Consider the following 26,509-nt stretch of genomic DNA (forward strand, 5'->3'; position numbering starts at 1 on the left):
AGTATAAACAAACTGCAATACATTTTGATGAATCATGTATTGGGAAATTGAGCAGAAAAATTTTACGTTTTCGTTTAAAAAAAATTCTATTGATCTTTTTCTTACTTGGACATCTACAAGAATTCTATGGCAATTCTATGGAAAATTCTATTTATTTTTTCCGCTAATTCTAAAATGACGCAAATGGTGCATCATTACCAAGCGTTTTTTTAAATATAAAAGTCAATACGTGGAGATTTTTTTGTATAACTTTTTCCGCTGTGATTCTTTCTATGAGAATCAATGGGCATGAATTTCACAAGTTTTTTTATAAGAAAAATCGGGATAAAATTCATATAGAAGAGTCGAAATCTATTGACTACGGGAAATCAGTTGGCGAAATTTGAATTTTGAATAGAAATCGGCAGAAATAACAAATAGAATTTTTTAGAAATAGCACGACGAATTTTTAAAAAATAATAATTCTGTATAAAATGTAATTTTAATTACGCTAAATAGTCATGATTTTTTTTCAAATCTTTCTCACACAATTTAATTGACAAATTTGATGATTTAAAATGGTTGAATATAGTGTCTGTACCAAACTGTAAAACATACTTGAATATCCTTAAGGGAAGACGGAACCCCTTTGTCTACATCAAATCTTAGAATTGTGTTTTCTCCTGCAATTATTAATTTCTCTCTATGAAATTACTTTGTCGGCTCGATTATCGCATTGTTGAGTCAATGAAGTAGTTTAATGAATAAAAAATAATAATTGCCGGAGAAAACACAGTTCTAAAGATTCATATAAACGCAGGGGTTCCGTTGCCCCTTAAATTGAGAAAAAAACCGACTGGGTTGTCAATCGTTATGAAGTTACAAATGAAAAAAAAAAGATTCGAACGAACTATTGTCATGATTAAGGGAGGGTAGGGTAAAATGGACACTTTTGACTTTTTTAAAAATATTCATAACTCAGAAACAGATTTATCAATTGAGCTCAGTCTGAGCTCATCACAAAGAGGAATCATTGTCTTTCAAGTGAAAAATAAAATCATTTCATTTCATGAACAATTCAACACGCCATGAATATTTTTAAAAAACACTCAGAAACAGATTTATCAATTGAGCTCAGTCTGAACTCATCACAAAGAGAATCATTGTTTTTCAAGTGAAATATAAAATCATTTCATTTCATGAACAATTCAACACGCCATGAATATTTGAAAAAAACACTCAGAAACAGATTTATCAATTGAGCTCAGTCTGAGTTCATCACAAAGAGGAATCATTGTTTTTCAATTGAAAAATAAAATCATTTCATTTCATGAACAATTCAACACGCCATGAAATAAAAAAAAAACACTCAGAAACAGATTTATCAATTGAGCTCAGTCTGAGTTCATCACAAAGAGGAATCATTGTTTTTCAATTGAAAAATAAAATCATTTCATTTCATGAACAATTCAACACGCCATGAATATTTTTAAAAAACACTCAGAAACAGATTTATCAATTGAGCTCAGTCTGAGCTCATCACAAAGAGGAATCATTGTCTTTCAAGTGAAAAATAAAATCATTTCATTTCATGAACAATACAACACGCCATGAATATTTTTAAAAAACACTCAGAAACAGATTTATCAATTGAGCTCGGTTTGAGCTCATCACAAAGAGGAATCATTGTTTTTCAAGTGAAAAATAAAATCATTTCATTTCATGAACAATTCAACACGCCATGAATATAAAAAAAAAGTCAAAAGTGTCCGTTTTACCCTACCCTCCCCTATAACAAGATATTTGGGACACGATTATAGTTGCGTGTAGCACAGGTCATCATTAACGATAAAACATAATTAATTGTTATAAGAAGGATTTAATGTAAATAAACAGTGGAACACGATTCGATTTGAATCCATTACCCAACCTTTCCCGCGACCTAGCCTTTCCTGTGAGCAACAATGCAGGATTAGGTTATGGGGGTGTTTTGAAGACCGAGTGTCACGTGTAAATGTCAACATTAGAAGCGAAAATAAATCGTCCTGAATAAATCGCACACTTATTTTTTGAAGATGTCGTGTATTGGTTTTTACGATTTGTGTATCAATTTCGATGGAGGCAACAAAGAGAATTTGAGGCGACTTTTATCGCGGCTATATGAAAGTATGTGCTGCAAACGTGTCTGCAGTCTATAATTTTTTATGAATATATCACGCACGAAAAATTTCATAGAAAACCCATCGAATTCGGTAGCAAATCCTGCTGAATTTCTATTGAAAACATTTTCTGTGGAAAAGCCTAGCTAATTCGCTACACAATTCTACTGGATTTCAATTGGACTTTCTATTAGTTTTTGGCCGATTCTAGTGAAATGGTCAATAGAAAATATTCTGTGGAACAAGTCGATAGAATTGCATTTTTTGTACAACTTATTCTATTTATTTATTTATTTATTTATTTAGTATGTTTATGTAGACCCAACAGACAAAGGCCAATGACAGGGTCACTGCAGTATATTATAGTACAAAGTTATGAGGGAGGTTGGGGTAAAACGGACACTTGACTTTTTTTTTAATGTTAAGGAGGGGTTGAAATGTTTATGAAATTTGATAATTTTTTTTTCCAATACAAAGAACAATTCTTTCCCTTTATGACGAACCTAAACTGAGCTCAATTGATAAATTTGTTTCTGAGTTATAAACAATTGAAAAAAAGTCGGTGTCCATTTTACCCTACCCTCCCCTATAGGGGTAAAATGAAAAAAAAGTGGAAAAAAACCCCTATAGGAGAGGGTGGGGTAAAATGGACACTTTTGACTTTTTAAAAAATATTCATAACTCAGAAACCGATTTATCAACTGAGCTCACTGCTCTTCAAAAAAATTAAGAATTTTTTCTACTTTTTTTTGATTATTTATTCATAATTTTTCAAAACTTCTGCATGATGCAGGACTTAATTGACAATTTCAGATGACGAAAGATGAAAAAAAAAATCGAGATAACGTTCGAAAGATGGTACACCCGGGCCTTAAATTAAGAAAAAATTTCCAAATCACGAACAAAATTCCAGAAGTTCGAAAATAAATTGTAATAATCATTTTATTATCCAGTGGGATATCGAACAGTTGCAATAAACCAGACACTAGACGAGAGTGCCCTCGAGGTTGAGAAAAAGAAGAAGAAGAAAGGAGAGAAGACCGAGAACAAGGATCCCCTTGCAACTGTAATAAATCCATTCGATGTCGAAGACATCAAAAATGAATTCAAGAAAAAACTCTGCATCCTTAGTAGGCTCACCTTCACCTTCGCAGACACTGCGAAAACGTACACGTTGGGCCAGTCGACTGGTCTCAAGAAGTTCGACCTCTACGGAGTGATGCCGAAGAATCAAGCAGCTCTGCAATTCGCATGCTCCCAGGTCAACGTCGACATCGTGACCATCAATTCCTCCAGTGGTAGTTTCAAGTTCACAAGGAAGTTGTACCTGCAGGCTGTTGAGAGAGGAGTTCACTTCGAAATTCGATATGCTGATGTTATAGAGAGGAGCACCAGAAAAAGTGCCATTCATTACTCACATCTGTTCCATGTTTATGGGAAAAGTAGAGTGAGTAGATTTTCTTTCTGTGTTCATTAGGAATTTTTCTAATTTTCGTTTATATTTTTACATTTTTGCTTCCCAGTGGAAGCTTTGTGATCGTTCAAATTTATTCTCATTTCATTTTATTGTTCATTCATGTTTTTCATTTTAAGCCCCGGGTGTACTATCTTTCGAATGTTATATGGGTTTTTTTATCTTTCGTAATCCAAAATTGTCAATTGAGTGGTACATCATGTAGAAATTCCCAAAAATTATGATAGAATGATGAAAAAAATTGAAAAAATTCTGAACTTTTTCAAAGAGCGTTTTTAATTGAGATTCAGAATGAGGTGAAAAAAGTGGAAATTACAAATATCTGATTCGCTGTGGCAAATTATCTATTAGCTGTCATTTTCCATGGTGGATAACAAAACACTAACTCCTCATGAGAAGTGACAGCTAGGTATCTCAATTTTCAAAACAGTGGTATGTAGTCATCTGCCATTTTTATGTGATAAAAGTGTGATTAAAAAATTCTCCAAAATATTACAACTTTTTTCAAAGAGCCTCTTCCGTAATAAATGTCTCTGTGCAGTGTGGGAAAAGATTTACGAAATCAGGCTTCCCCCTGCATGATATTGGGTGACAGGCCACCATTTGTCACCGTAAATCAGATACATTTTTCAATTTCTTGCTATTCAACTTATTCTGAATATAAATTGAAAATGCTCTTTGAAAAAATTAAGAATTTTTTCTATTTTTTTTTATTATTCATTCATAATTTTTGAAAACTTCTACATGATGCAGGACTTAATTGATAATTTCAGCTGATGAAAGATAAAAAAAAACATCGAGATCACGTTCGAAAAATAGTACACCCGGGCCTTAAGTTTTGAAATGAATTGGAAATCCAAGTTTTGAAAAGAATGTCTCAATCGAAAAAGTTGTATAGAACAATAAAATTTTACTTTTATCTATAGGGGAGGTTGGGGTAAAATGGACCCCTTTGACTTTTTTAAAAATATTAGTGACTGGTTGAAATGTTGAGGAAATTTAATAATTTTTTCTTCAATACAAAGAACAATTCTTTCCCTTTGTGATGAGTTTAAACTGAGCTCTATCGTTACATTTGTTTCTGAGTTATGAATAATTTAAAAAAAGTCTAAAGTGTCCATTTTACCCTACCCTCCCCTAAAAAATAGTTTCTATTGGACCTCTTCATTTTACGTACAGGAAAAAATTCATTGGAAATCCCATAACATTCTCGATGAAATTCACTGAGTTTTTCTATGAAATTTGTTCCCTCGTGATTGAAAAATTCCAGCCAAAGTATTTCTGAAATATCTTTGAACCTAGTCGATTAAGATAAAATCATCAAAAGGTTTTTTCTGTAGATCATGAAATAGTCTGCAAAAAAATCTTTGAACATTATCCTTCCATCCCTATTAGATTACATATTCACAAAATTTCTGGTTTAATTTCTGTTGCAGAATGTTATAGTCTCCAGTGGCACTGGTGACTACACGATGATCAGGAATCCCTATGATATAATCAACCTGTATCCTTTTGAGATTAAAATTAAAAATTAATAATTCTTTAGTTCTCAATCCTTAACTTCAGGAATTGATTTTCAGTGGTGCTCTTTTTGGTCTCAGTGAGGTCAAAGCAAAGGCTGCGGTTCTAGGACAGTGTCATCATCTCATTCTCAAAGCTGGTGCGTTTGAATAATTCTCCAATTACCAATGGGATTATTTAATTCACTAGCGAAGCGGTAAACCGGGTTAAGTCGATTTTGACTACTGGTCAGTTATTGACGAATATCTCAAAATCTAAAAGAGATAGGAAAATTATTGTCATTACCTTTTTTGTAGCGCCACTTGCGGGTTATAAATAAGGTCATGAGACAAAATTTTCTATCTCTCTTAGATTCCAAGATATTCATCAAAAACTCGCCAAAAGTCAACATCGATTTAATCCGGTTTACCGCTTCGCTACTGAATTAAACTCTATTAAACTCCATTTAACGTGTTTTTTGCATTTTCAATATTCTTTCACTGTCTTTTGCAGAAGGAAGACGTTTTGGAAAAGCTGTATTTGCGATAAAAATCACTGAAGAATCCCCTGCAAGTGATGAAGATGGTGAAGACGAAGACGAATCTGAGGAAGAAATTTCTCCAAATAAGAAAAAAATAAAATTGTGATTCTGTGAATGATATAATACAATTAATAAACAAATAGGGAAAAGAACAATTTCTCATTTTTTCCTGTTGTTACGTAGTGATGCAGTCGTGTAATTAGTTAATTAAAGGGGCGGAGAATTTATTTATTATCAGTCGTGGAATACAGAATATCGAGATGAACAATAAGAGTGACTATTGGAAGATGTTTGCAATTTTCTACAGAACGTCATTATAATATGACATTATTTAAAAAAATAATGTTGATTAGTTTGTAGATTTTTTTTAGGAAGAAACAGTCTAATATCATTCCAGGTTGAGAAGGAATTTACGTAATTGGTCATTTCCATGGTTTTCCTCAATCAAATGTGAATCGTAGACTATTGCATAAATTAGTATGGAAAATACTAATTGATTAGTAGTTCGCAAGGGTTTTTCTCAGTAGCGATTGCAATACCTGAAGACATTTGTAGTGAAAAATTTAAGTTCTTTGTGTACTTTTTTATTCGTTAGCACTGGGTAAATTTTTTTCTGCTTAATTTATATGTTTCCATAACTTCTATTGACAATGCTATCAGTTTTCGGGCGAATTTACGGAAGAAAGCTGCAGCTTCATTGTGCGTTTTTTTCGAGTTGAAAATATTCAATAGAAACTATTTTATAGAAACAAAAACCTTAGTTTAATCTTTCTATAAAAGTTGATCTTTTAAAATATTTTCTATAGGAATTCCACGACATGAATTTTTTAGGCATTGTCCACTCTATGGTTCTTCTCTTCAATTAATTAATTTATATCTGTTGCCATATTTTTTGACAACACACGCACGAAAAAAATTTATAGAAAAACCTAGCGGATTCGCTAGAAAATCCTCCTGTATTTCTATTGAACGTTCCACTAGTTTTTGGCCGTTTCTATTGAAATATTTTCTGTAGAATTTCCTCAGCTCAAATTTTCCAATTTTTTTTTTTGATTTTCTTGATAAGAAAAGAAAAATAGAGTGAAAAAAATGGTAAATTTCAGCCGAGGAAATTCTAGAGAGAAAATATCTGAACAGAATAAATTATATAGAAAAATCGAATTCTATTGACTTTTTTAATGAATATTTTCTAATAATAAAACTAGTATAAAGTTCTATAGAAAACCAATAGAATTTTCTAACGAATTCGCTAGGTTTTTCTATTAAAATCTTTCATGCGTGAAATCAAACGAAAAAATTTGTTGAGGAAAATTGGAGCCGAGTAAATTCTATAGAAAATATTCTCAATAGAATAAGTTGTGCAGAAAAATCGAATTCTATTGATTTTTTTATAGAATATTTCAATAGAATCTGCCAAAACTGACAGAAAGTTCAGTAGAAATCCAATAGAATCGTTTAGCGAATTCGCTAGGTTTTTCTATAAAATTATTTTCCGCGTGTACCGAAAAAGTTTCTTGAAAAACGCATAATTTCGTATTCGATGAAACCGCAGGATTCATCCAAAAATATTATTCAATTTCATGGCTGCATAGAGGATATTGTGGTCGGAGTTAAATTGTGGAGAGACATTACGGTTGGGGACATGAAGAATGGTAAACAGGAAATTGAAATGCATAAAAGCAAGTCCGAAACGATCCATTGTGGAAATATTCAAGTACCCGGGTAGCAGTTACTTCCATTCAACGAAAAACAATCGAAGAACCGACAATGCCTGCACCTGCGGTTCCTAAAGTGAAGTTTTCGAATGGGCGGTCGATGCCGATGTTGGGTCTGGGCACCTCTGAGGTATGTCAATTCCTCATTTTTATTGCACACAGCGTAATTCTATCTCCCCAAAAAAGAAAATAATTTTTTGCAAAAATACCCGCCAGGAACGGGTACGAGCCTTCTGTTTACAAAAAGTGGTGAAATCACAAAATATGTCAAGCACTATAAATACATAGACGTTCTGAATACAACTGAGGAAAACCGACGAAATTATGAAAATAAAATGATCAAAACGAGTTAATAAAAATTCCAAGTCAATCAATTTGACGTGCGATTCGAGCTCCAAAAAATCGCAAATATATATCTTTCTAAAATATATATCGCACGCCAAATTATAAAAATAATAGTTATTTGAATAATTCAGTAGCGAAGCGGTAAACCGGGTTAAGTCGATTTTGACTATTGGCCAGTTTTTGACGAATATCTCGGAATCTAAAAGGGATAGAAATTTTTTTGTCATGACCTTTTTATAGCCCTTAATTGGTTCTACAAAAAAGGTCATGAGAAAAATTTTGCTATCTCTCTTAAGTTCCGAGATATTTATCAAAAACTGATCAAAAGTCAAAATCGACTTAACCCGGTTTACCGCTTCACTACTGAATTATAACTATTAAAATAATTATTATTAAATAATAATTATTATAAATATTATTATAATTTTATTATTATTATTATTATTATTATTATTATTTTTGGAGCGAGCGGTTAATTATTTATTTGTATATATATTCTTATATAAAAAGGAGATGCCACACGTTTATTTCTAAATATCTGAAAGAGAAATTCCATACATGATGATGATACTGATTTTGTTGATAATGTCGAGAATATCGATTACTGACGACGATGATGGTGTTAATGATTTCCACCGAAGTATGTACTCAATTGAAGTTTTCATGGATTTCGAAAATTTTCTCCTTAGTAATGCTATAAAAATTCGCATACTTAAATTGATCCAACCTACTAAAATATTAACGTGATGAATCGTATAAAATCTATAGAATTGCCAGGCGCGCGGCGCGCGCCTTCAGTCTCGTATATAAAAATTTAATACATAAGTGTGAGAACATTTCATATATTTATTTTTAAACGGTAATGTTTCTCTATTTCTTCTCCCTAGTCACTCGCTGGAAATGTTGAACGAGCGGTTAAATACGCGATCGACAACGGATACCGCCACATCGATACTGCTTTCGCCTACGACAATGAAAAAGAAATTGGGAATGCAATCCGCGAGAAAATCGAGGATGGCACTGTGACGAGAGAGGATTTGTTCATAACTACTAAAATCTGGGGTAACACTCACGCTGAAGATAAAGTTGTGCCGACGTGCAGGAAGTCACTGGCTAATTTGGGACTTGATTACGTCGATTTGTATCTCATTCACTGGCCGTTCGGCTTCAAGGTGAATTTTGTCATTAATTTCCTCCCATTTCTTTCTATTTTACATCAATTCAACAGTTAATCAACATCAATCAGTATCTTTGAGTCGAGGGAGAAACCAACGAATTTGTTGAGCCCTATCATCTCTTGAGGACAAATCACTTGGGGGGACAAGAATTGCGTGAAGTTTTCATGAGTAAACACGAATACTTCACGATAAAGTGGGAATGTCTTGGCGCAAAAAATTGTTTTTTTGAGTCAGGAGATGAGAAAATGACTAAAAATTCTAAAAGCTTCGGCCCAGTGAATCATAAATCAGGGACTTTCGTATTGAATTAATACAGAATTCACCTATAGGAAGACCTCTAAACGCAATGAGTTCAAATATTGACTCCTAATTTTTATGAGAGGTTTTTTTCTTAAATTTTTTCATGCCTACTCACCCTCTAATTACACTTCATTTTCAATTAATTTCCAACTCAAGAATATATTCTCCTCAATTTTCCTGAGTTCTATTAACTTTCACGTAATAATCGACCTAAAATTACCAGTTTCCATGAATTTGTTCATAAAATTGGCAATTTCCAGCGACGAAATTCCTTGAAATTTCAGCGAAACGATAACGTGATAGAAATTCCTAAAAAGTCAACCCGACATTTCAGCTAAAAATTTTCAGCAGTATAATTCCACCAAAACTGATCTTCAAATGGAATCAACTCCCCTCGTTTCCATCGTTCGGTTCTTTAACTGCTGAATAATTTTTAACTGAATTCTTATTTGAATATTTAGGAAGGCGATGATTTGTGGCCCAAAGACTCCAACGGCAAGTACTTATTCTCAGACATTGATTACCTAGACACATGGAAGGGAATGGAAGAATGCGTGCGTTTGGGTCTGGCACGCAGTATCGGAGTCAGTAATTTCAATTCTCAACAAATTACGAGACTCATGGGAGCCGCCACGATAAAGCCTGTGAATAACCAGGTATCATCTATTATTTCGATATACGTTCAACTCCTTGCACTCACTTGACCATTGAAATGCTCTCAGGTTGAAGTGAACGTCAATTTCAATCAACGCCCTTTGATCGAGTTCTGCAAACAGCAAAACATCACGGTAACTGCTTATTCACCTCTGGGAAGACCAGGAAACCGTTATGGCGTTGTTAATTCCTTAGATAATCCCAAAATTCAGACAATCGCTGAGAAGTACAAGAAAACACCGGCCCAAATCGCCCTGAGATATCTTGTACGTACTGGAAAAATTGTCTGGCATAGATTGTGAATGAATATTATTACGCATAAGAAATTCGATTGGAGTTCCATTAGAATCCTATTTGGATGATAGATGATTTTAACTGAAAAAATTCAATGAACGTTGATTTTTCTCTATAATTTCAATAGATATTCTTTCACAGAAAAAAGTCAATGGATGTTAATTTTCCTATACAACTTATTCTGCTGGGTTTGTTCTACAAGAATTTTCCAAGTTTTTTTTCATTTTTAGCATCAGCTTGGCGTTACACCCATCCCCAAATCCGTGACCGAGTCACGTATCAAGGAGAACATTGATATTTTCAATTTTGAATTGACACCTGAGGAAGTGGCAACCATCGACTCTGTTGGAACCAAAAAACGCATTTTTACTTTTGAGGCGTGAGTTCATTCATAACATTCATATTATATTTCCATATTATCATTTTTTGTTTGCAGGGCTAAAGACCATAAATACTATCCATTCTCAATCCCGTTCTAAGGAGTATGAGAAGGAGAAATATTTCGGCGAGATAGACAGTCATTTCGAATGAAATTCAGAATGAAAACAGCGCTTTTGTTGGTCTCTTGCTGCATCGGATTGGGGATACTTGTGAGCAGTTCAATCGATTGTGACATGTGATTATTGTATCATTCTGTTCTTTATGTTTTTTTTAATGTGAATTTAATGTTTACTTGTGAGTATGAGTTAATAATCGCCTCTCACAGCATATCAATAAACCAAATTAATGAATCTGTATCGCATTTTTTAATAAACTTTATTTGTATTATACTATTTTTTTTATACCGAAGTATTGATTTATTTATTTATTGAGACCCGCCTGAGGAACAACGCGCTATGGCAGGAGGAATTCCCAGATTTTCCCGAAAACTTGTTTCAATACTCTTCCGAAAACTAGGATTATTAAAATTTGAATATCACAGAGAATGAGAAATACGACGATAGGTAAAATAATCACTTGTAATACCACAAGAGCTTCAAAATTATCGGGTATTTTCAGATAGATTCGTTGCAAACAAACGAAGGAGTCAAGTTTTTCACGTTAAAAAATCACTAGCGCGAAGCACGAGTGATTTTTCCTAAAAAACTTGACGACTTCGTTTGTATGCAGGGAACCTTGAGGAAAATGCCCGATTAATTTTGAAGCTCGTGTGGTATTCGGGGGATTATTTTTCCAATCCAAATGTCGGGCAATATAATTGGACCATGAGACGAAACTCACAATTGAGCTTCACTCGTGTCAGCACTCAATGTGTAGTTTCTCTCACCACAAAAACTGGTAAATTGATTCCAAATTGTCTTCTTCGTTTTCTCCGTATTGACGGGAATATACCCCTTTACTTTTTCATCAATTCTAAATAATTTTCAGGGAATGAACTTCGAATCTACTCATTTCGAATAAAAATCCTCGAATTACCACAATTGAATTCAATCTGTCAGTTTGACGAGGGGTTAATTCGACTGTATGATGTTTTGTTTTTTATATAACAACTACCAGAGAAAATTATTAAAAAATTATCAGTTGAAAACCCTGTAGCTTGTACCACGTGATGTCGAATGGGCCAATTATATTGCCCGATATTTGGGTTGGAAAAATAATCAGCGAAATTACCGATAAAGTCTAGGGATTTAAAAACACAGACATCAAAATGAAAGTGACGACGTGAATAGAGAGGCACGAGTCAGATTGACACCTTGTCTAGCTCTCTGTTCTCTTCCGTCCGGCGCCGAGGTAAGTACTCTCCCTTATTTTTTATGGATATCCATTTCGTTTCTCGCGTCGACACGTATTTGTACCGTATTCGAAAATCATCAATATTGTTCTGATCTCGTCGCAACCTTCTTTCTTCGAGAAAAACTATTAAACTATTGACAATATGAAATTCAAAAAAGAAGTTTTTTTAATTATTAAAAGAGAAGTACTTGATTATTTATTTGGGAACGGAGGATTTCATTGATTTCATAACTAGGACGACTGAGGCGCGTGTTCACGTATGAAAAAATTAAACAGACAACCGCGAATTCGCTAGAAAATTCCCCCTTCGCTTGAACGCGAAGTATGAACTTTGCGATTTCTCGCGAAGATCGCCGACATATGAAAGTGCCCCATGAAATTGGGGTTTCTACTGTGTCCCTCCTTATGGCAAATCTAAACTTCAATTTCAACTAAAGGAGGACTTCCCGCAATGATGTTAACATCGCGATTCACCGCGATCGATTTACCGCATTCTGATTGTCGATCTATGGCAGTTATCGTGGGGAAATTTTTGAATTTCGATTTAGTATCCCCTGAGATGCCACTGAGATGCCACTAATTAGATGGAATATGACGATCAGATGATGAAACAATCACGTTTTTGTCACGTAACGGCAGATTGTCATGGTTGCACCTCTCACATGACCATCACTGACGTTTCTTATGACCAATCAGTGACGTGTTATGTCATTTTTCTGCATCCCGGGGGGGGATAGAGCGGTCCGAATCTATTTCATTCATAATTTTCTGGTTAAGAATTTCACTTGAACCGGCGAAAATTTTGAGAAGTCTTTAGATAACATTGATTATAATAGGGAACATACATTTTGTTCAAATTGATCAAATTCCCCTTTCAATTTGTTCTATGGGTCATAAAAAAAATATTCCATGGAAAAAAATTTGATTTTGATATGGATTATTAATGTTAATAATGAGTTGAAAGTTGATCGCTCGGACGGGGCACTCGGACGCTGATACGTCACAGCACGGCGGTCACACTAGGCTGCTAACGTGCGAGAGACAGCGCGCGTCGGCTCTGTCGACTCCCGCTACGAGAGTGAGTGAGGCATGGCGACTACAGTGCTGTGACGTCACAGCCCACTCGAGGCGCCCAAAAAGTGCACTTTTCAATCAACGATTTCTCATTGAAAAATGCGAATTGGACGATTCAAAAAATTATTGGGGAGATTGTTACAATTTATAGATTAAGAAAGAAAAATAATAAAAAAATACGTATGTTCCCTATTAATATTGTTTTTAAACTGTAAGAATGAAGAAAAATAAATGCATTTCATGGTTGCACAGGGGATATTGTGGTCGGAATTGAGGTGGGAAAGGATATGGTGGGACACATAGGGTCCGGTAAACAGGCAATTGAGATGTATAAATTCGAATTCAAAGTGATCTGTCGTACGTAAGTTATCATAGCATTCGGTGAGAAACAGAACGTGTCCTTAAGGGGTAACAGAAGGCCATCGTTTTCTCGAAATTTTTAAACAAATTTCCTGCTCAAAATTGTTAATATTTTGTCAACCCAAAGCACATTGATCTTCATCATCACCTTCTGGAGATTAATGTGCTTCGATTTTTTAAAATATCGATAACTTTCAGCAGGAAATTTGTTCAAAAATTTGGAAAATTAAGAGCCTTCTGTTGCCTCTTAGAGTAGCATGAATAAACTCCAGTTGAGTCGTTAAGTGTAATGAGGAAAAATAAATTCAAGAAGCCTAAAATTTTTTTTTTTATTCAAAAATCATTCATCATTGACAACTTTTTCCGTGAATTCTAACTTTGATGAGTGTTAAGAAATTAAGGGGAGACTACTATGAGTTTTGAAAGTCGCGGGCTATTGGAGTGAGATTCCTCAAGCATTGAAGATCGATTATATGTGTCTAAAAACAAATAATTAGTGCAGAAAATTAATTCTTTATTGTTCGTTTGCCCCGGAGACGCTTAAAATGTTAAAAATAGTCTAGGGTCTCCAATTTTTGAGCTACAGATGTTTCTTGTTTTCGAAATTAAAAAAAAAATGTGTACATTAACAGTTTCTGTATACGAATTTCTGTAAACGAATAAGTATTTTTATAATTCGACTCCTACACAGCCAATTGTTTTGTTTTGTTTAATATCAAAATTTGCGCCGTTCATGAAAAATAAGCAGAAAAATTATCCTAAAATTTTTTAAAATATACTCTCGATTCTTGCAGAGACATTTTTCGTGTGTTATTCATTCACTTCTAGATAATTATTATCAATAATACTAGACTGTCAATTGAGCACAAACTCAATCAGAAGTTTCTTTTTCATTTTTCTTTCGTTGAGAATTTATTTCAGATTTTAATCTTCAAAATTTTAATTATATTGATAGTAGTTTAACAGAGAAGAATTGAGGTACAAAAAATGTCCGCACCAACGGTTCCGAAAGTGAAGTTCTCGAATGGACGATTCATGCCGATGCTGGGTCTTGGCACTTATGAGGTTTGTGAATTTATCTTTTTCCGTTGCAAACTCATGTATTTTTTATGTATTCTCCCTCCATATTAATTTTTTTTATTATTGGGAGTACTGAGAGAATTAGTAATGTGTACGTTTAGCCGGGAAAAATAATTTCACTCGAAGAATTTTTTTTCCCTAGTCACTCGCTGGAAATGTTGAACGAGCTGTAAAATACGCGATTGACAATGGATACCGTCACATCGATACTGCGTTTTTCTACCAGAATGAAAAAGAAATTGGGAATGCAATCAGTGCGAAAATCAAGGATGGCACTGTGACGAGAGAGGATTTGTTCATAACTACTAAAATCTGGAATAACACTCACGCCGAAGATAAAGTTGTGCCGACGTGCAGGAAGTCACTGGCTAATTTGGGACTTGATTACGTCGATTTGTATCTCATTCACTGGCCATTCGGCTTCAAGGTGAATTTTGTCATTGATTTCCTGCCATTTCTTTCTATTTTACATCAATTCAATAGTTAATCAACATCAATCAATATCTTTGAATCGAGGGAGAAATCAACGAATTTGTTGAGCCCTATCATCTCTTGAGGACAAATCACTTGGGGGGACAAGAATTGCGTGAAGTATTCATCAGTAAACACGAATACTTTACGATAAAGTGGGAATGTCTTGGCGCACAAAATTGTTTTTTTTGAGTCAGGAGATGAGAAAATGACTAAAAATTCTAAAAGCTTCGGCCCAGTGAATCATAAATCAGGGACTTTCGTATTGAATTAATACAGAATTCACCTATAGGAAGACCTCCAAACGCAATGAGTTCAAATGTTGACTCCTAATTTTTATGAGAGGTTTTTTTCTTAAATTTTTTCATGCCTACTCAGCCTCTAATTACACTTTATTTTCAATTAATTTCCAACTCGAGAATATATTCTCCTCAATTTTCCTGAGTTCTATCAATTTTCATGTAATAATTGACCTAAAATTACCAGTTTCCATGAATTTGTTCATAAAATTGGCAATTTCGAGTGACGAAATTCCTTGAAATTCCAGTGAAACGATAACGTGATAGAAATTCTCAAGAAGTTAACCCGACGTTTCAGCTCAAAATTTTCAACAGTATAATTCCACCAAAACTGATCTTCAAATGGAATCAACTCCCCTCGTTTCCGTCGTTCGGTTCTTCAACGACTGAATAATTTTTAATTGAATTCTTATTTGAATATTTAGGAAGGCGATGATTTGACGCCCAAAGATTCCAACGGCAAGTACTTATTCTCAGACATTGATTACCTAGACACATGGAAGGGAATGGAAGAATGCGTGCGTTTGGGTCTGGTACGCAGTATCGGAGTCAGTAATTTCAATTCTCAACAAATTACGAGACTCATGGGAGCCGCCACGATAAAGCCTGTGAATAACCAGGTATCATCTATTATTTCGATATACGTTCAACTCCTTGCACTCACTTGACCATTGAAATGATCTCAGGTTGAAGTGAACGTCAATTTCAATCAACGCCCTTTGATCGAGTTCTGCAAACAGCAAAACATCACGGTAACTGCTTATTCACCTCTGGGAAGACCAGGAAATCGTCATGGCGTTGTTAATTCCTTAGACGATCCCAAAATGCAGACAATCGCTGAGAAGTACAAGAAAACACCGGCCCAAATCGCCCTGCGATATCTGGTACGTATTGGAAAAATTGTCTGGCATAGATTGTGAATGAATACTATTACACATAAGAAATTCGATTGGGGTTCCATTAAAATCCTATTCGGATGACAGATGATTTCCACTGAAAAATTCAATGAATGTTGATTTTTCTCTATAATTTCAATAGATATTCTTTCACAGGAAAAAGTCAATGGATGATAATTTTTCTATACGACTTATTCTGTTTTTTCTATAAGAATTTTCCAAGTTTTTTTTTTTCATTTTTAGTATCAGCTGGGCGTTACACCCATCCCCAAATCCGTGACAGAGTCACGTATCAAGGAGAACATTGACATTTTCAATTTTGAATTGACACCTGAGGAGGTAACAACTATCGACTCTGTTGGAAACAAAAAACGAATAGTTGCTTTTGAAGAGTAAGTCTATTTTTAACATTCATTCTATGCTTTAATATTTTTTTTTGTATTCATATTTCGTTCCTACTTACGGTTTTATAGAGTCCCCATTCATCTGTAATAATTAAATCACAATATTTATGATTTATAAGTCATGACAATATATTCATTTGCCAGAGTGATTGTTAATACATTCTTTTAATATTTTAGTTAGCATCTGACTCTATATCGGGCGTTATTAATTCCTTGTAAATTAAGGCGACACCTAACTCATCCATCCATTACGGTCGGCTACTATACTTTAATATTATTTAATTTTTTTTGCAGGGCTAAAGAGCATAAATATTATCCATTCTCCATCCCGTTCTAATGAGTATGACGAAGGGAAATATTTCGGTGAGATGGACAGGCACTTCGAATGGACTTCAGGATGAAAACAATGCTGTTCTTCAAATCTTGCTGTCTCTTACTGCATAAAATCCCGAGTATTTGTGAGCGATCCAATCGATTAGGTTACATACCAAAATTCCCCGGTCAAAATTCCCCGCGAGAAAATCCCCCCGCAACAGAACTACCTCGAACAAAGGATCTCAATGACAAAACGAAAATAAACACAAAATCAGTTGAAAAAGGCCTTGTATAGTAGGCGGATTGGGCATTAGAATCACAATAAGCACTCAACAGGTGTGTCATATTATAAAAATAAATACAGAACAGGTATAGTGGGGACACGGAAATATCAATCCCACGATCCATCAGTTACCAATCACACGTCGCCGAGTGCATTACGCTTCGAAATGCCATCACATTTGCCTGTTATTGAAATTTGAATAGAGATTTTCACGAACCAAATATATAATTTCAAAAAAACCGCATAAATACGCCATGCGGAGAATTTTATCGGCAGGAATTATTGGGTTAGGAGAATTGGCGCAAGGAATATTAACAAGAAGGAATTATGTCGGGAAGAGAAATGACGGGGAGAATTTCGACCAGGGAAATATGGGGCGGGAATTTTGGCGTGTCACCTTCACCTATGTGGGGATACACGTTGATGTTTTTTCAATATTACGCGTCGATATGATTTAATGATCTTTTTACACAGAATATGAGTAAACCAAATTAATGAATCTATGTAGCATTTTTTAATAAACTTTATTTGTTGCATTATACTTTGACAAACGAATTATTGATTTATTCATTTATGCACCCATGCACGTTTGAAAAAATTCAATAGAAAACCTAGCGAATTCGCTGGAAAATTCTGTTGGAATTCTATGAGAATTCTATGGGGTTTCTATAGGATTTCTATTGAATTCCGTTCTATAAAAAAATTCTATTTGTTTTTTGCGCTGATTCTATTAGATATTCGATAAGAAAAATTCAATAGATTTCGAATTTCTGTTGGAAATTTTTTATTGCGATTTTTTCTATTAGAAATCATTGGGCACAAATTTTCCAAGTTTTTTTCACTGGTTTTTGTTTCATTTTGCATTACAGAATCTGAGTGGAAAAAACGTAGAAAATTGATGCCCAAGTATTCTTATTCTAATTCCAATGGAATTTTCTAGCGAATTCGCTAGGTTTTCTATTGCATTTTTTCATGCGTGTGTGGTTTCTTCAGCGAACGAATCGTGAAATATCCTCCGCAAACAGGTATTTTTGGGACACCTGCGTCAAAAGTATACTTTTCGTCACACGGTCCAAAAGTATTTTCTGACGAATGTGATTATAGGCCTCGCTTTCGGCTCGGCCACAAAGCCACATTCGTCAGAAAATACTTTGTGGACCTTGTGATGAAAATAACTATTTCGTGAGAAGACCCGGTAAACCGCGATTCTAACCTCGCTTTGCTCGGTTTGATCGCGATTTACGGGCCTTCTGACGAAAAATTGCATTCATCACACGGTCCAAAAGTATTTTCTGACGAATATGGCTTTGTAGGCCGAGCCGAAGGCGAGGCCTCTAAGCACATTCGTCAGAAAATACTTTGTGGACCTTGTGATGAAATAGTATATTTCACCACGTGTGGGGCAATTTCGTCTTTAACGTGTGTGGGGTTTACAGCATGAGCCGAAGGCGAGTGATGTAACCACACACGTTAAGGACGAAATTTCCCAACAAGTACTGAACAGAATTTTATGTCACGAAGCCTGAAACCGGCTGAATTAGACACGAGACGCGAAGCGTCGAGTGTGTAATCCAGCCAGTTTCAGGCATGAGTGCCATAAATAACTATTTCGAAACGGTTTATTAATGTGCGTAAAACGGTTGTTTTCCGCACGCTCTTGAATATTACGCAGTCGTGCACAAAACAACTACATTACCCCCACTACCGTTTCGAGCAGTGAACTCGGCAGGTATCACAAACAATAGGATGTGTTACACGTGCGTGCGAAAAGTGGAAATTTACGCACTAGTAAAGTACTTTTACTAATTTTTTATACTTTTTATACTTTCATACTTTTGTAATACTTAAAATACTTTTTTCATTGAATTACATTTCGCACCACGATTCACCACGTATGAAAAAATTCAATAGAAAAACTTAGCGAATTCGCTAGATAATTTGATTGGAATTCTCCAGAATTTCGATTGGTATTCTATTAAAATTAGTCGTCATTCCTTAGGTGAGCGGTGCAGGCACTACCTCCCCTAGCAATTTTCATTTTCGCTAGTTTGAAATAACTTCGACCGCGGTAAATTGGGAAAGTAGAACAAATCAGTAGCGAAGTGGTGAAAGGGTACAAGTCAATTTTGACTATTGACCAGTTTCCAATGAATATCTCGGAATCTAAGGGAGTCAGCAAAATTTTTGTTATGACCTTTTTTGTAGAGCCGGTTGAGTGCTACAACAAATGTAATTACAAAAATTTCGCTATCTCCTTTAGATTCGGAAATATTCCTCAAAAACTCAACTGGGAGATGAGTCGACTTGAACCGTTTTACCACTTCGCTACGGAAATATCGGGCTGATCATATTATGCGATCATATTTTCTAGCTTCCTCTATCCAGTGGTGGGGGAATCACCGGAGAATAGTTGCCGTCCGGCAGTCGTCTAAATCACTGCGCATCATCAACAAAAACAATCGGAATATCAACAATGTCTGCACAAGCTGTTCCAAAAATCGAGATCTCAAATGGACACTTCATGCCCATGTTTGGTCTCGGTACTTATCTGGTACGAATCCTCAATTTTTATTATTCATTAACGACTGGAAAATAACTTGCCGAATTCCTCATTCTCTCGTGTGAGCATCACGCCCTTACGTAATCCTCGCAATAGCAAATGTTTTGGCGCAAAAATAGTGCGCGGGAAATACAAATTTGAATGCACATATCAATTTTATATCACCGAAGTTTTTTACGCGGAGAGAAAAGTTGGATATTTTTCCGAAAATTTTGAAAAAAAAAAATCCTTCGTAGCTCAAAAATTGGAGGCCCTGGACTGTTTTTGGCATTTTAAGCGTTTTCGGGTAAACGAACAATAAAAAAATTTTTTTGCACTAATTATTCGTTCTCAGATCTATATAATTGATTTTCAACGTATGAAAAGTCTCACTCCAATAACCCATGATTTTAAAAACTCATAGCAGTCTCCCCTTAACGACTCTCGTTTGGAATAAATGGATAGAATGAATGAACAGTCTATTATTATTAGTGCGCCCATCTGAAGACCGTGGGGACGAATGGAAGTGAAATTGCACTGAACGCGTTCGGTAAAAAATGATTTTCCGTTGCAGTAAAATTATACGCAATATTGAACAATCATCACGTTCACTGGGATAATTTTTGATGGAGTGCAGGGTAACTTTTACAGTTTCAGCACAAATTACCCTCGCGTTCTGTAAATTTTTCCGGGCAAACGGAAAAAAAAATCGCTAGTTGAAACTTACCAAAAAATAAATTGTTTGATTAGAATTTTAAAGTCTCAAACATGATTAATTGCTCTGCTTTCGATAACAACGAAATATTTGGCTCAAGATACGGATAATTCACACGAGACGCCTTTTCAGAATGAAAATATCTCATACAGAGGAAAATTTAACAAGAAATATTTTCCCCCTAAGTTACAAGATTGCTATCATATCATTATTATAATTTAATAATATATTAAATAATAATAATATAATTAATATTATTATTAACATTCATATTATTTTTTACTATAATTTAATTTAAGGACAATTCTGAAAATCAGTAGTGAAAATCGAGCTCGCTTCACGATTTCGTGACTTATTCGTTAATTTTTCTCTAACTTTTTTCTCCGTGCGCAGTCAGTTGCGGGTGAAGTTGAGAGGGCTGTGAAGTACGCAATTGATATCGGATATCGTCACATCGACACAGCATTCTATTACAAAAATGAGAAAGAAGTTGGCGATGCTATCAGAGAGAAGATCAAGGATGGGACAGTGAAGAGGGAGGATCTGTTCGTCACAACGAAACTGTGGAATACAGCGCATGCTGAGGATAAAGTCCTCCCAACGTGCAAGAAATCGTTGGAAAACTTGGGACTTGACTACATGGATTTGTACCTGATCCATTGGCCAGTTGCTTTTCAGGTAATAATTTGTTAGATAAAGTCAATTCAGTTTCACCGCTTCAAATAAATTCAACAGTGAAGTTGTAAAAATGTAAACCAATTCCATTTCATGATTTTTGGATGATAATTCAGAATATTTTTGTTATGGCTTTAGATTCGCAAGTATTTATAATCATTTTATTCATTCATTCATTCATTCATTCATTCATTAAAAACGAGAATACGAATTCCACTTCACGACAATTTTTTTATGAATAGTGAAAAGAGAACTAGAAAAAAAGAATCTTTATCGTTGTCGTAGAGCCAAAGAGGCGTGAGAGTTACGTTCATATACACCACTTACGCCCCTTTGCTTATGCAACGACGTTATAATACCGCCACTGATCTTTATGTTAACTAATGTACAAAGATCAGTGAATACCGCCCACCCGTATTTTTCAGCATTGGCTGAGAATTTTTTACTTTTTTATTGTGCAAATATTTGATAACAACAAGTAATTTGATCAGAATTTTTCAATTTTCAACCGTACAAAGATGTGAAAAAAAATCCAAATCATTTCCTACTGAATCCTTACAATATTTCGACCCCAGAATTGAAGATTTTTCAAATTTCCAATTGGTCCGTAAGTGAATGGAGTGCGTAGTGTACGTTCGTTATACATTTCCACATCCATTGCGACCTTTTCGATACCAGAAAAATATCTTCATCAGTTATTATTGGCTATTTTATCAGTCTCCGCGTTTGTGGGTCATTCCGCCCAGAGTTTGTGGGTAATGCCGCCCAGGGTTTCTACAGGGCTGCTAGACGCTACCGCTAGAGGACGGTCGAGTGATAGCTCGATTGTTTGGGGTAGTCGGTGGCCACTGGAACATCGGGTAAATTCAGGATAATTTATTATTATTCACGTGAAATCTTTCTCAAAATGGAGCCAAAGAATGGACACGAAGGATGAAAATAGGAAAAATTATAACAGTTGGTCTGCATTGCTCAAAAAAGTCATGAAAACAAGGTGGGCGGTACTGGACGCCTGCCGGGCGGTATTACCCTCAAAGTTGGATTCCATCGCTCACTGGCCGATGGCAATTGAATGACATAATTAAATATGTTTAATGTTAAAATAAAATCTGTCCTCTTCACATCTTCGAGTAAACACCTCGAAGAACCCATTTTAACCGTTTATGACTAGAGATGCAAAATGACCGTCATTTTTTAGATCGCGTCATATGACCAAAAAATGACGGTCTTGTGACGATCATGTGACGCGCAAATTTTCCAACTCCAAATCATTTGATTGTCACAAATCATTTGTAACCAAATTGTTGTCAAACCATCTATATAGTTGCATAATCACGGTCATAACTAATTTCCAATTTGTGACGGTCATGAATAAAACAAAATAGTTTCATCTATATGGATGGAAAAAAAACGTGATTTCCATTTCAAAATGCGGATTAGGCCAATACAAAAGGAATTCAACTGAAAATTGACCGAGAAAAAAATAAAGTTTCATCTATATAGATGAAAAATGACTGTCATTTTTTCTTGACAAGTTATGACGGTCACAGAAGGGGGAGGGGGAATTGTGACAGCCGTCATGAACGCCTCGTCATGTGACCGTCAATGACGGTCACATGACCGTCATATGACGGGTCATTCGCATCTCTATTTATGACTCCTTGTAGAGTGCGAGGCTGGAAAAAAAGACTCATTTCCCTCAGGTGGGCGGTACATGCACCAGCTCCCCTATCAAATGCATTGCTCTCGTTATCTCAATATCAATTCTTCCCTCAGGAAAGTGAGGAGCTAATGCCCCGGGATTCAAACGATTGCCTCATGTTCTCAGACACTGATTACCTAGAGACATGGAGGGGCATGGAAGAATGTGTTCGACAGGGTCTGGCCCGCAGCATTGGACTCAGTAATTTCAATTCTCAACAAATAGCTCGAATCATGGAAGTTGCCACGATAAAGCCTGTGAATAACCAGGTACATATTGCTATTGCTCCTAGGAATCGAAAATTCTCGTCATTTTTACATGACTCAAGTCAATGGTAAAATTACTGGCTTCGTAGAATTTCTGACGTAACGCACACTTCGTGATGCAAACTGACCGGTAATTTCAATAATCACTACGCGGCCGTAAATCAATGAATTATAAATAAATAAATCAATTATTTCCAACAGAAGATTTTTTTTTCTTATGTTAAATGAAACGACTCGTTGCTCGGATATAGGGGAGAGTCGGGCAAAATGGGACGTTTCGTGTTCTTCTCTACAATGAGAGAAAAACGACAAAGTTCTCAAACAAGTCTTCCTTGTGCCAAGAAAACAGTTTTTTGAAAATGATCAAAAAAGGGGTTTTTGTGCCAAACTTGCAGAGAGTGCGCCTGAATGAAAAATTTTTGTCGCAAAGAGAGATTTAGTAGTTCAAAAAAAATTGCATTCTCTGTACACGCAAGAAATGTCATTTTCATCACGCTGTGACAAAAAGTGAACTTTTCGGCACGCTCCGCGTGCCTAAAAGTCCAATTTCCGCCACAATGTGATGAAAAATATTGTTCGTAACTCGTGAAAAAATGTTTTTTAGCTCGTGGGATTATATCACTCGCCTTCGGCTCGTGATATAAACCTCCCACTCGCCAAAAAACACTTTTTTGCACTCGTTACGAAATATACTATTTTAGCACTACTCCTTCGTTATTCGACACTCCCATACGTATTTTGCTCCCGAAAAATCTTTGTTTTATGCGGAACAAGGGATAGTAGTTTATCGTTTCGGCTGTCTAATAATCACAGACAAGAAATGAACCCTTAAATTAAACAATGATAATGATATAACAACAATAATATGATAGCAATCTTGTAACTTAGGGATAAAATATTTGTTGATAAATTTTCCTCTACATGAGATATTTTCATCCTGAAAAGGCACCGTCTGGTGTGAATTATCCGCTTCTTGAGCCAAATATTTTGTTGCTGTCGAAAGAAAACAATTATTCGTGTTTAAGGCTTTTAAATTCGAACCAAACAAATTATTTTTTGGCAATTTTCAACTAGCGATTTTGTTGGCCTAAACAAGACTTGTCTGACAACATGTTTGTTTTTCTCTCAGTGTAGTTTTCAATATTTTCACTTGTAAATGAAGATATTGACAATTGATGACGTTGTTCATTTCCATGGTTAACAATAAGAGGAATAATTAATGGGATGTTGGAAGAGTTCAGCAATACTAATTTATTGTCAAATCGCGACTCTTGACAGGTTTAGTACGTAGTCACTATAAACTCTAATAAAATGTGCGTGAAGCAACGACAACATATTAATTGATTAAAAATTGCAAAATACTTTAACAATAATATCGGGCTCTGCAGCAACACCTGTCATTAATATTGTCAATTAGAAAAGATCTCAACACGACCCATTTTGCCCGACCCTCCCCTATCAGATATATATTTTCACTCCTTGTGTTGAATCTTTTAATAAATTGAGGTGATTCTAGGTAGAAGTGACAGTCAATCTTAATCAAGTCCCACTGATTGAGTTTTGCAAGAAGCATGGGATCACAGTAACTGGTTACTCACCCCTGGGGAGACCCGGGAATCGTCGAGGTGTTGCCAATTCCTTGGACAGTCCTCAGATATTGGCCATTGCTGCGAAGTACAAGAAGACACCGGCTCAAATCGCCTGCAGATATGTCGTAAGTTGTGTAGTTTTTCCCTCGGTGGGTGATTGACATTTTTTTTTTTTTTATTAATGCATTAGAAATCCGTATAGGCTTTATTAGCTTTACAAAATAGTTCTTCACATTGCGGTTACAGTATCACTTGTTGATTTGTTACAGAGTATTTTGTGTTTTGACGTTAAATTTTCAGGTTACAGTCTTTCAGGAACTTATCTATAGCTTTTATAACAGGTAGCTTCAATGAGTACAGTATACGGTTGATGTTAGGTGGTAATTCTATATATCTTCGAATCTTTTGCATCATTCTAACCCTCTTGTTTTCGTACTTGGGGCAGTTCCACAAAATGTGGTTGAAATTTTTTTTATAATCGAGGAATGGCATGGCAAAACGAGATGAGCTGATTTACATTAATACGCGTCTTTGGTGAATTATCCTTGTAAACTAATATCGAGAGTCATTCAAGTTCTTCTCCTACCTATTCCAAAACCCTATCTCACAATATCCAGTGACGTCACAAAACGTGGAACGCTATATAAACTCCCGTCCTCAGTGACTCATCCTGTCTGGACGAATGTCTAATATCGAGAATTATTCTAGTGCCCCTTCCACCTACTCCAAAATCCTATGCAATAATATCCGGTGACGTCACAAGATGTGGAACGCTATATAGGGGAACCAACCAGTGTTCGAACCAGACCAGTAATCGAACTAATTGGTACTCTTTCTATAAAATAAATTAGTAGAAGGTAGAGATGTCTCGCATTATACATGAAAAATAAAATTATGACATTTCCAAATGATATTGTGATGATTGAAAATGTCTAAGTTATCTTATTACCAGCGGAAAAAACAGTTTTCGATGACACGCCGCCAATAGCATATTCCCATTACAGAATACGCATTTCGATTACTGGGTTTTCACACATTTTCAGCTTTTTGTATTCATATCATTAATTGTATCGTCAATTAATATCCATAATATTTTTTTCTATTATCTATGGAGATCTACAGGGGAGTTATAATTATTTTAAAATCAATTTTCGACTTCGTTATATTTTTAAATCTACGTGAAAAATAACTGTGACCTTATTCGTTCGAACACTGGAACGATTCACCCTAATCTCCTATCCTTCGTGAAACACTCCCACAAGGGCAGAATGGGTCAAAAGGTTCAAAATCCCCGAATTGACACTGTTATAACGATTCCTTTTTCCTTTACAATTAAACAAGTCAAAAATTTTTGCGGGAAAACCCAGCGAATTAGACGGCAAATTATATCGGATTTCTATTGAATTTCTATTGAAAATTGTATTCAATTTTTTTTCTGTGATACCAGCCTCAAAAGTGCACTTTTTGAAACGGTTTAGTGTATAGAAGCGTTTGTTTTCCGCACGGCATGCGTAAAGTTCACGAGTGTGTGTAAAAAAAAATGTGCAGTACATTATTAAATTAAGAAAAAATAGCAATCCTCGCTGGGAATTATATTTCCGATTAATAGTTCGTTCGTTCTCAGTATCAGCAAGGCGCCGCACCGATTCCCAAATCTGTAACAGAGTCGCGTATCAAAGAAAATATCGACATTTTCGATTTTGAATTGACATCGGAGGAGATGAAGACGATCGAGTCCGCGGGTTCTGGAGAACGCATGGGTAGTTTTCCCGAGTAAGTTTACTTTGGAAAAAAATTCATTTCGAAGCGAAGACAGCAGCGATTGATTTTTATTTTTCTGGGATTTTCCTTTGTTCACAGGGCTAAAGATCATCAATATTACCCGTTTTCAATTCCGTTTTAAAAAATGTACAAAGGAGTCAGCAGGCAAACATCTTGATGAATTCAACATAATTTTTATAAACTCAT

The 26,509-nt window shown here is 35.2% G+C and overlaps 4 protein-coding genes across 4 annotated transcripts; all 4 read left to right on the forward strand.

The window, feature by feature from the left end:
* The first annotated feature begins 1,698 nt into the window (after positions 1-1,698).
* Positions 1,699-5,781, forward strand: LOC107038079 (ribonuclease P protein subunit p30). The gene is made up of 5 exons (XM_015256961.1): positions 1,699-2,145; positions 3,092-3,585; positions 5,049-5,116; positions 5,193-5,272; positions 5,626-5,781. The coding sequence occupies exons 1-5, from the start codon at positions 2,055-2,057 to the stop codon at positions 5,757-5,759; spliced, it is 867 nt and encodes a 288-aa protein (XP_015112447.1). The 5' UTR covers positions 1,699-2,054; the 3' UTR covers positions 5,760-5,781.
* A 1,637-nt stretch (positions 5,782-7,418) lies between these two features.
* Positions 7,419-10,753, forward strand: LOC107038055 (1,5-anhydro-D-fructose reductase). Its single transcript, XM_015256928.1, has 6 exons — positions 7,419-7,498; positions 8,601-8,885; positions 9,653-9,847; positions 9,914-10,111; positions 10,370-10,518; positions 10,576-10,753. Exons 1-6 carry the CDS (start codon positions 7,421-7,423, stop codon positions 10,616-10,618), a joined length of 948 nt encoding a protein of 315 aa, XP_015112414.1. The 5' UTR covers positions 7,419-7,420; the 3' UTR covers positions 10,619-10,753.
* Positions 10,754-14,266: 3,513 nt separating this feature from the next.
* On the forward strand, positions 14,267-17,596 carry LOC107038121 (1,5-anhydro-D-fructose reductase). Its single transcript, XM_015257027.1, has 6 exons — positions 14,267-14,372; positions 14,530-14,814; positions 15,583-15,777; positions 15,844-16,041; positions 16,297-16,445; positions 16,752-17,596. Exons 1-6 carry the CDS (start codon positions 14,295-14,297, stop codon positions 16,792-16,794), a joined length of 948 nt encoding a protein of 315 aa, XP_015112513.1. The 5' UTR covers positions 14,267-14,294; the 3' UTR covers positions 16,795-17,596.
* Positions 17,597-19,461: 1,865 nt separating this feature from the next.
* On the forward strand, positions 19,462-26,509 carry LOC107038120 (aldo-keto reductase family 1 member A1-A). Its single transcript, XM_015257026.1, has 6 exons — positions 19,462-19,606; positions 20,703-20,987; positions 22,761-22,955; positions 24,469-24,666; positions 26,166-26,314; positions 26,402-26,509. The coding sequence occupies exons 1-6, from the start codon at positions 19,529-19,531 to the stop codon at positions 26,442-26,444; spliced, it is 948 nt and encodes a 315-aa protein (XP_015112512.1). The 5' UTR covers positions 19,462-19,528; the 3' UTR covers positions 26,445-26,509.

Source organism: Diachasma alloeum, unplaced genomic scaffold, assembly GCF_001412515.2.
Source record: "Diachasma alloeum isolate Michigan unplaced genomic scaffold, Dall2.0 Dall_scaffold_00277, whole genome shotgun sequence".
Taxonomy (NCBI): domain Eukaryota; kingdom Metazoa; phylum Arthropoda; class Insecta; order Hymenoptera; family Braconidae; genus Diachasma; species Diachasma alloeum.